We start from the raw sequence: 9,668 nt of genomic DNA, 5'->3' as shown, positions 1-9,668 counted from the left end.
GGTCTTGCAAGTAGGATTTGACATTCGGAGTGGTTGGCCCTGAGGAATCTCTGGGCCAGAGGGTGGAAGCACCAGGGAAATGAATTTTGACTCAATATTAACTAGATATTAACTAGATAGTTGGGGGATCTTTTCAGAAGCCACTTACCTGTTTGCTTCACATGGACAAATTCTCCAAGGAAAATACTTCTTTCTGATAAAAGGGAGAAAATGGCTCCTTCTTTGTAAAGGGCTCTGACTGTGGGTTCTAGGTACCTGCTCTCACTAAGAGGGTCAGATAATAGCTGCTCATGTTTAAAATGGAAAACCGCTAGGCATTATCCGGGGGGTCTTTCAGAGATGGATCAGGGTGATCGTCCGTCTGTCCACCTGTCCATTCATCCATCATGTCATTGACTTGGCTAAGGTCAAACACTGGAACAACACTGGGAAAGGAGTAGTGGGATTCATGACTCCCTACTCATTGGGAGAAGTAAAAAGAAATCATAAAAGACAAAACTCCAAATAAACAAATTGTATCTTGTGACGCAGTAGTTAACAGCTATGGCAAGCTACAGCTGCTCACCAAAAGGTCAGCAGTTTGAATCCACCAGCTGCTCCTTGGAAACCCTATAGGGCAGTTCTACTCTGTCCTATAGGGTTGCTGAAAGTCGGAATTGACTCGACGGCAAGGGATTTGGTTTTTGCGGGTATCTTTATTGGTTTAGACATATCGCTTAGATCCATCACCCAAGTCTGCACCTAAACAAATACTGCAAAGCACATTAAGGACCTGTTGGTTTTACTTCCCAACCCATTCGCCAGAGCTGGTCTGATTTCGCAAACTTTAGACTGTGGAGAACCTTATAGAACATATATAATGTAGCCCCTTCAGTTCAGAGAAAACCAAACCAAACCTGTTGCCATTGAGTTGACTCCAACTAATAGCGATCCTATAAGACAGAGTAGAACTGCCGCATAGGATTTCCGAGGAGTGGCTGGTGGATTCAAACTACCAGCCTTTTGCTTAGCAGCTGAGCTCTTAACCACTACACCACTAGGGCTCTTCATTTCAGACAGCGAGTATTGAAATCCAGAAGGGCGAGCTGATGGCCCAGGCTGACTCAGAGGCAGGGCTAGGAATGGAACTGAGGTCCTTTGATGCCTGAGCCAAATGATTTCTCCACTGCAGTGCTGCCTTCCCAGAGTGAGAGCTCTGTTCATCCATCAATCGAGGTAATGATATTTGTTAGTCACATGTATGTGCCTGGCCCTGCGCTAAGGGTGGCGGTGGTGTTGTTAGATTTCTGCTCACAGCAACCCCGTGTGACAGAGAACTTCCCCATAGGGTTTTCTAGGTTGTAATCTTTACGGGACCAGATCATCAGGTCTTTCTCCCATGGAGCCGCTGGGTGGGTTCTAACCTCCAGCCTTTCAGTTATCAGCCGATCACTTAACCATTGCATCACCAGGGCTCCTTGCTAAGGGTGGTAGGGCTAACAATGTGATTGTGAGACCCGGTACCCATCCTGAAGGTGTCCAAAGGCCAGCTGGGAAGAGACATTCCCACCCAGAACTTGTGTGCCCTACACTAATCAGGCTGCCTTCCAGATAGATGCACGGGCCATTTGAAAGATTTAAGCCCCAGATCAAAGGAGAATCTATCCCTTTTAAGGCTATTCTTTAAAAGTATTCTTACCACTAGTTAAACGTGTTTCATAAATTCAAGACCTGTAGGGAATTCAAGACATTTGGGCATTTAAAAATATTCCTTAAGATTGTATTTGCCCTCTTCTATTTTTTCTTAAGAGCTTGGCTGCTAACCAAAAGGTCAGCTGTTCAAATCCACCAGCCACTCCTTGGAAACCCTGTGAGGCAGTTCTACTCTGTCCTATAGGGTGGATATGAGTTGGAATCGACTAGACGGCAACTTTTTTTAAACTAATATTTTATATATTCTCTAAAGAATATTTGTAATTCATATTTTCTTTCACACCCTGCTCTAGCTGGGGTGGCAGAAAGGACAAAGAACATATGTCAAGAGACATGTCACCAGCCATCCAGACAGCATTGGACAAATCTCCTAGCTGCTCTAAGCCCCAAAGATTCATCTTAAACTATGAATAAAACTGTTTGTTCTGCCTACCTCATAAGTTTGTTGTAAAGATCAAGCAAAATCAAGTATGTGAAAGTATCCTGAAAAGTATAAAACAACACAAAAACGTGTGGTATTAAACTCTCTGCCCTTTTCCCTTGTTCCTCTGAAGTCACAGTGTTTAGCTTGTGCCTGCGTGGAAAGCACTTATAATGGTGAGTGAGGTCAGGGCTCCTAAAACAAATGGGAGCAAGTTGCTGCCAACACCCCCCCCCCTTTTTTTTTTTAAATAAGGATGTGATCCAGTTCTTGGAGAAGGTAATAGAATTTGCTATGTGGCATCTCTTCTGCTTGGGTTCATTTTGCCAAAGTGACTGTCAATGCCAATTCAGGTCAGTTCAGGGGTAACTAGGGGGCCCGGGAGAATCCGATTGAATTTAACCTTCCTGTGGTATTCAGGTGACCCGATGTGGCCTTTGTGCTAGGTTTTCCTCACCTGTAATGTTGTCCCCACCTTATAGGATTGTTGTAAAGATTAAATGACTTAACCAGGTAACCAAGCCTAGCACGAAATAAATGTTCCACCAGTGTTAGCCAGTGTTATATTTATTGAGAATCTACTTGGGGCTAGGCACGATGCCAACCTCCTGGGATACACAGACGATTAAGATCCTGCCCCTAACCCTGGGGAAACCTTGCTGGCATAGTGGTTAAGAGCTACATCTGCTAACCAAAAGGTCAGCAGTTTGAATCCACCAGGCACTCCTTGGGAACTCTACGGGGCAGTTCTACTCTGTCCTATAGGGTCACTATAAGTCGGAATCCACTCGACGGCAATGGGTTTGGTTTTTGTTTTTTCCTAGCCTTGGAGGGACTAAAGGTCTATCCTTGTAAGCTAAAGTTACAGGTGTGAGGAGTTCACATTTCCCCCAAATGCTTCGTTCCCTTAAGAATGCCCCTGAACTGACTTCAGTGCCATTGTGGTCTCCTCATCAGGAGGTCAGATTCCATCTGATCTCTGCCAGGAGCCTGGTTTTAAGCCTTGGCCATGGGTCCCATGGCATCTGCACAGTCTATTGGTGAACTATCTAAAACGCGGTTTCGAAATAAAAGGCGGGAAGCTGGGAACTTGCGGGAGCCCCAGGTGATGGAGAAAGGGTTTGAGGAGCTGCGAGCTGCTGGGCCCGCCATCTACTCCGGGCAAGCGGTTTCTTGGCGCGGCCCGGGTGAAGATTCCCGTGCTTTCATCACTTGCGGTGGTTGGAGAGCAGCCAGACAAGGAGCTTGCTGGCGCCGCGGTCCAGGTGGCGCAGAGACCTCGACCGGGGCCCAGCGGGAGCGCGGAGCCGAGGACGGCGACTGGGCCAGCCCGCGGCGGGTTAGCAGTTACATGTGGAGGGGAGGAAACTTTGCGTGCTCCGGAGAGCTCAGCGACCGGGGGGCGCACCGTGGCGGCGGCGGCGGCGGCAGCGAGGTGGGCCGCGCAGTGCAGCTCAGCTCGGAGAGGGAGCGCCGCGGCCCTGCCACGGGACGCGCTCCCAGCCCCCCGCCCTGCGCACCCCACCCCCTTCCCTCTGCCGCGCACGCAGCGGCGCAACCCCGGTCAGAAGCGGCCGGATCCGCCCGAGTGAAGCAGGGCCCGACTCGCACCCAGGACTCCGGGCCCCTGCCTTCCCTCCTAGCCTCAGAGAGGCTTCCGGCATCCTCCTTCCCTGAGAAGCGACGCGGGCAGGCAGGACGTCCCGAGAAGGCTGGGCGCCCGCGGCCACGTCCCGGCCCGGGCGCGCAGAGGAGCGGAGCCAAGGGACGGCGCTCATTCGGGTTCCCTCCCGGGCGCGCCGGAGCCGGGGGCGGCTGCTCCGGCTGCAGCCTCGCGGGCTGACGCCTCCTCGGCCGAAGCTTTCCCCGGAGCTGAGGAACTTCATTCCGCTCCTGCCACGGGAAGCGAGCTCGCCCATCAGGTAAGGAAGGCTGCTCGTTCCCTAGGATCCGGCTCGGTCGGGCGTGTTTCTGAAAGTTGATTTGAAATGCCTCCAAGAGTGAGCTGGGGCCAGCCGCGGCTCCTCCCCGAGGCGACTCCTTTGCTTCTGCAGACGTTCCCGACACCGGCCGACTGGCTGGCGGACCTCCCCGCGCTCCCCCCAGCAGAGCGCACGCTCGGAGTCCGGGAGCAGGCGGGACGCAGTTTGGGCCGCCTACCCTGCCCCTGCCCGGCCCGGGCAGGTGAGGACCTTCGCGGGGGCGGCCAGGGAGCGGGCTGCAGACCCCGTGGTCCCGCTTGCCTGGGCCGGCCCCTCGAGGAAGAGCACTTACTCCTTTTACCCCCTTCAAACCCTGGTAGCTGTGTTCCGGCAGAGGCGTCCCTAGGGCCCACATCAGTGTAGGTTGGGGCGGAGTCGGACTCGGGATGGGAAACCTGGGGCCTGGGGGCAGGGAGGGGGGGCTGGGGAAGGAGACACGCAGTTGGGGGGCGGAGGCCTAAGTACAGAACGCGCTGACTTCGAGTGAAATCAGATCAGTCGGAGCACTTCTCTGTGACTCGTCTCTCTCCCCCACTCCACGTTTCTCTTGGCTGGACTCTACTCTTCTGGCTCATTCTGGTCGTCCTGGACACTCCCTTTGTCTTTTCCCAGGAGTGAGGAGGGTCCGGGCTCTGCGTCCCAGCGGGCACCGACGCCAGACGCGTAGTTTCCTCTTTTCTGCAGGTCCACCTGGCCTGGCCCGACCATGTTGGACGGCTTGAAGATGGAGGAGAACTTCCAAAGCGCCATCGAGACCTCGGCCTCCTTCTCCTCGCTGTTGGGTGAGCGTTCAGGCCATGCGCCCGGGTCGCACCCTCTTTCTGCCAGGCCTTGGGCCCAGGAGCCCCGCTCGCTGGGACTTCGTCAGCGGTGGGGAGCTAGCTTTTCGCTTCGTGCCCTCAGCTGAGCCCAGTCTTTGTCTGTCTGTCAGTCCCTGTGGGTTAGCTTCTCTACCTCAAACCAACAAGCCGCCTCCGGCCTCACGCCTCGGGCACCGAATTCCCCAAGGCCGCGAGGAGCTGGCGAGCTTGTTTGCAGGCGTCTGAGTGGCAAGTGATTAAAAATACCCAAGACTGGGTTTTTAATCACAGAGCTGATCGACATCTCTTAAATGCCGCCCTCTTCTCGGCCTCCCAAGGGCGGGAATCCGAGACCCGAAGCCTGGAGCGCCCAAGTTCGAGGCAGTTTCTCGCCCCCACCAACTCTAGCCCCAATTTCAGCTCCGGGCACGGCCGATAGGCTTTTCCGGGCCGGTGGGCAGCGCAGCGCCGGGATTAGCCCCCGCGGCGGGGCCCTCGCTTCGGTTTTAATTAACTGGAGCCGGATCCCGGGTCCCGCGCGTTCCCCCCGCCCCCCAACCCCTTCTCAGCCACCTTGGAGGATTTCAGCGACCGTGGAGGAGCGAAAAGCCAAAGGCCCCGACAGAGAGGCAACACGAGGGTCTCCAGAGCTGGGGCCAAGGATTCTTGCCGCGAGTTCCCCGCCCCCCCTTCGGTGCTTGCAAGTCTGGGGAACGGGTGTTTCATTTTTATTTTTTTAGAGGGAGGGATTTTCGTTTTGTCACTTAAACCTCTTTCCTCTTTCCCTCACTTTAAACCGCTAGAGCGGGGTGAAAGCGGAGGATGAGACCGTCAGGCTGGAGAAACTATATCCGGAAAGGAATCTCCCACCCTTTACCCCAGATGAAACGAAAGGACGCGCACTGCGCTCCACTCTTTCAGCCCCCCTTTCTGGAATGTCCCTTCTCTGTTCCGCCTCGGAAGGGCGCTGGGGCCACAGCAGGCGCAGTCCCGGCGCCGAGCGCAAGCTATTTCGTGCACACAGCTTGCGTGCGCCCTGTGTGCTCGGTCCGCCCCGTGTGCTCCGTCCGCCCCACGTCCTCTCCCAACGCCTGGGTCTTGTCCCGGGACGCCGAGACCGGGCAGAAGGGAAAGGGAATTTTAAAACTGAGGTCTATCACGCTTTCCCTAGCCACACTCCTGCCCGTACCCCAAAGCCTCAAAACTGGCTCTTAAGCCTGACCTGAGATAGAGAAGAGCGTGGCGAAGAAATGGGGAGGGATCGGGACGTTTTGGGAAACCGCGCTCAGGAGTGTTGTTAGGCCGGACAAGATCTTCCTTAAATAGCTGTAAAACGTGCCTACAGAGGCGGAGAAGGCACCTCTCCAAAAGAGAGAGAGAAAACAGAACAACACCCCCCCCCTCCATAAAAAAAACAAAGGAACGTAACAGACAAAAATCCAAGGAGTAAGAAAGCGGACTCTGCGCTGGGTCGGCTTGGGATCGGTTTCGTTCCCATGCCTGGCTACAGAGCGCGCCCGATGCTGGAATTCTGGCCGGGACTCTCCGTGCGGTCTCTGCGCCCTGCTTCTTTCACGTACTTTTTTTTCCGTTCTACTTATCTTGACATCTCTTAATTATGAAAAAAAAAGTTATTTGCAATTTGCACGCCAGCCAAGACACAGCAGTTTGGAGTTCATTGGTTTGAACAACACTGGGTTTGCCTTGGAAGAGACGGTTACCATGTTTTCATATGCATAGGAATTTTTAGAAAGAAAAAAAATCCAAGTTACCCCTTAAAAAACAGAACAAAATTACATTTTAACAAAAGAAGCAAGAAGACTTTTTATTCACTCGCAGTTTTAAAAATGGTCAATAGATACAAGCATAGTGAGTGATTTAATGATTAATTACAGTGTGATAAACCTGGGAACGCAAATTTATCTGTAGTGTAATTTTACCGGACGCGCGCACGTTTGCGCACTTACCTGATAATTAAAGGCCATTTACTGATTTCCGCTCCCTCCCTGCTGGGCCTTAAACCTGTCCCACAGAATCCCCGTTTATTGGAAGCGTCACTTGGTTTGATTTTTCTCTGTTCTCCGAGTCTTGGTTTGGTCGTTTAACAGGGGACTCTCTAGGGGGCAGCGCGGGGTGGGGTGGGGGCAGTTCATAGGTGTGGAGGGATCGCGGCCGGGTCTGGCGGGGATTCCGGCAGGTCCGGCTCACTCACTCACTCGCTCACTCACTCATGTTTTGCGGCTACAGGTAGAGCGGTGAGCCCCAAGTCTGTCTGCGAGGGCTGTCAGCGGGTCATCTCGGACAGGTTTCTGCTGCGGCTCAACGACAGCTTCTGGCATGAGCAGTGTGTGCTATGCGCCTCCTGCAAAGAGCCCCTGGAGACCACCTGCTTCTACCGGGACAAGAAGCTCTACTGCAAGTATGACTACGAGAAGTAAGTGGCCCGCGCCTCCCGAGCGTGATCTCACGCACTGGCATCAGAGTGCGCCGGCGACTTTCTTGGTACCTCGTTACCCACCTCTGCAGTTGGAAGGCGCAAGAGGAACCCACCCCCTCCCAGAGAAGCAGAACGCTCTCTCACCCTTTTCTCTTTGTCCGAAGGGCCGCAGAAATCCGCGCTGCTGTGCGCGTCCACTGCCCGGGCCCCGCAGAAGCGCGCTAGTGCTGCCCTCCATGGTCCACCGCCTTGTTTTCAGCCCTCCCGGGTCCTTTCCCCGACTCAGGTCATTTCTAGAAGCCACTCTTCTGTGGGACTCTGATCCCATCAAACTTCGTTCTCTCTTCCCTGGAGCGCCCCGTGGGTTGCTAGTGGCCCGTGTCTTCTCGCGCGTGTGCGGGGCGGCGAGGCTTTATTGATCCCATGGCTTCGGTCCCCTGCGCGGGTTTCGCGCTCGTGTTTGTCAGCTGGGGTTCTGACGGAATCCGCTGGGAAACCGCGCCGCTGATCCTCCCTCCGAGCTTCTGCACGCCATTTTTGCCCTTCCTCTCACTGCAAAGCTGGTCTGCCTCCCTCACCCCTCGTTGTTCCAAAGTCCCGGCGCACAGGGTCTGTTAGGCCAGAAGTTGGGGCCTGAGCTGAAGCCCCCTGCTCCATCCTACGCCTTCTCCCAGTCCCTGGGTGAGTCTGCAATTCCGTCCTGCAGCAGATTCAGTTCCCTCCTGTCGACTGGGTGTGTTTGGAGAATTGGGAGGCAGGTTTGGCAACCATTTCAGAAGGTAGACCATTTTCGAATCTAATTTTCTGTAATGCATAAAGCCTGGATGAGACTAGGAGTTGCAGGGGTTTCCTAGCTCTCACCAGGCAAGCCCTGAGGCGCTCAGGAAATAAGGAGAGGGAACTACTTTTCCTTGTGGAAACGGCTAGTAGACGTGGGCTTTGCAGGGCTGTGGAGGATATTGAAGGAGAGAAAAGTGGCAGAAGGGAAGGTTTCTGCTTTTGACTTCCAAGACTGGTATCTGTGACTGTGTGCGCGGGTGCAGGCGCAGAGAAGTTTTGCATTTGTCATTGGTGAATAAAAGGGATGGCGCTATGTAAGGATAATCAAGGGAGGGTTAGTGTGCTTGAGAAGCAGCTCTTTACATATTATTAAAAAGTGCCATAAACGGGGGGGGGGGTGCGGGAAAAAGTCTCCATCTAACAAAAAGCATTAAGAACAAAAATACCATTTTTTCCATGTTGCCTGAGCTGTGAGGTTTCCCCAAACTGACGAAACGATTAGACCTAGTGACCACACACACACAAAATTGTTACTCTGTGCTCCTTTTCCGTAGAATGGTTGAATATTTCCCCCATGTAGAAAGAGTACTGGGTACTTTTGTTGTCGTTATTTTGAAAAGATAATAGCTTTACATTTTTCAGAACGAAAAAAATAATACGTGCTGAATTTTGGATGGCTTGGCAATACAAAAGTATATAAAGAAGTGAAAACTCTGCGTGATCCTTTCACAGAGGGAAAACTGTTACTGACATTTTTGAAAGAAGCTATGCCTGCTTTCTGTTTATAGATTACTGAAATGTCCACATCTTTCAGGCAGAACACTAGAAAATTCAAAACACTGGAGCTTAGGGAAGGATTTGGGTTGTGAATCTCTATTCTGTTTGTTAAAAAAAAAAAAAAAAAATCAGAAATCAAAGAAGGCTTAAGGGTCAACACAGCTGTCCGGCCAGTCAGATCTTCTTTAAGGAAGTCAGGCTGTGTCAAGAGGAAAAGAAACAATTGTTGTAAAAGTACTTAACCTAACAATGTCCCTTCCATTGCAGCCCTCCAGGTTCTTCCAAGTTTGGGTTTATTAGCCCATGAGGGGCAGTTCTGCCCTCACAAAGCTATTTCTGCAAAGGGAAAGTTACAAGGATCAGCTTGCCAGCTGTTGGCCAGAACGTTTTCTAGAGAACTGTGAGCTACAGTGGTCAGAAAGGTGTTGCACTTACGAAGGTTTAAATTTCAATCTTTATGTATATTCTGGAAGCGTGAATGTCCAGAATTAAGTTAATTGGACTCTAGTTCATGGCACACTATCAGCACTAGTCTGTGCTCAGCACCTCAATTCTTTTTTAGATTAATTTTATTCCTTTTTTTCTCTCTCCTATCCTCTACCCCATCCCATCCTTCTTCCAACAAAACAGGGCTTTAATATATTTGATATTTTTAATGGTATTAGTGTACATGGAAAAGGCTGTAAGAGAGAAAGGAGAGGCTTTGTTGTTGTTTGTTTGTAATTTGGCTCAGGACAGTCCTTTAATCACAACAAGCTTTTTATGAGCACTGGGCTAGG

At 52.1% G+C, this 9,668-nt stretch overlaps 1 protein-coding gene across 1 annotated transcript in view; it reads left to right on the top strand.

Moving 5' to 3' along the window:
- The first annotated feature begins 3,864 nt into the window (after nt 1–3,864).
- LMX1A (LIM homeobox transcription factor 1 alpha) overlaps nt 3,865–9,668 on the top strand; it is a 247,350-nt gene continuing 241,546 nt past the window's right edge. The window contains exons 1-3 of the mRNA XM_049881113.1: nt 3,865–4,035; nt 4,780–4,877; nt 7,143–7,329. Coding sequence (XP_049737070.1) covers nt 4,802–4,877; nt 7,143–7,329 — 263 coding nt within the window. The 5' untranslated portion in view covers nt 3,865–4,035; nt 4,780–4,801. The remainder of the gene's footprint in view (nt 4,036–4,779; nt 4,878–7,142; nt 7,330–9,668) is intronic.

This window comes from Elephas maximus, chromosome 3, assembly GCF_024166365.1.
Source record: "Elephas maximus indicus isolate mEleMax1 chromosome 3, mEleMax1 primary haplotype, whole genome shotgun sequence".
NCBI lineage: Eukaryota > Metazoa > Chordata > Mammalia > Proboscidea > Elephantidae > Elephas > Elephas maximus.
This window is presented reverse-complemented; position numbering and strand designations above follow the sequence as displayed.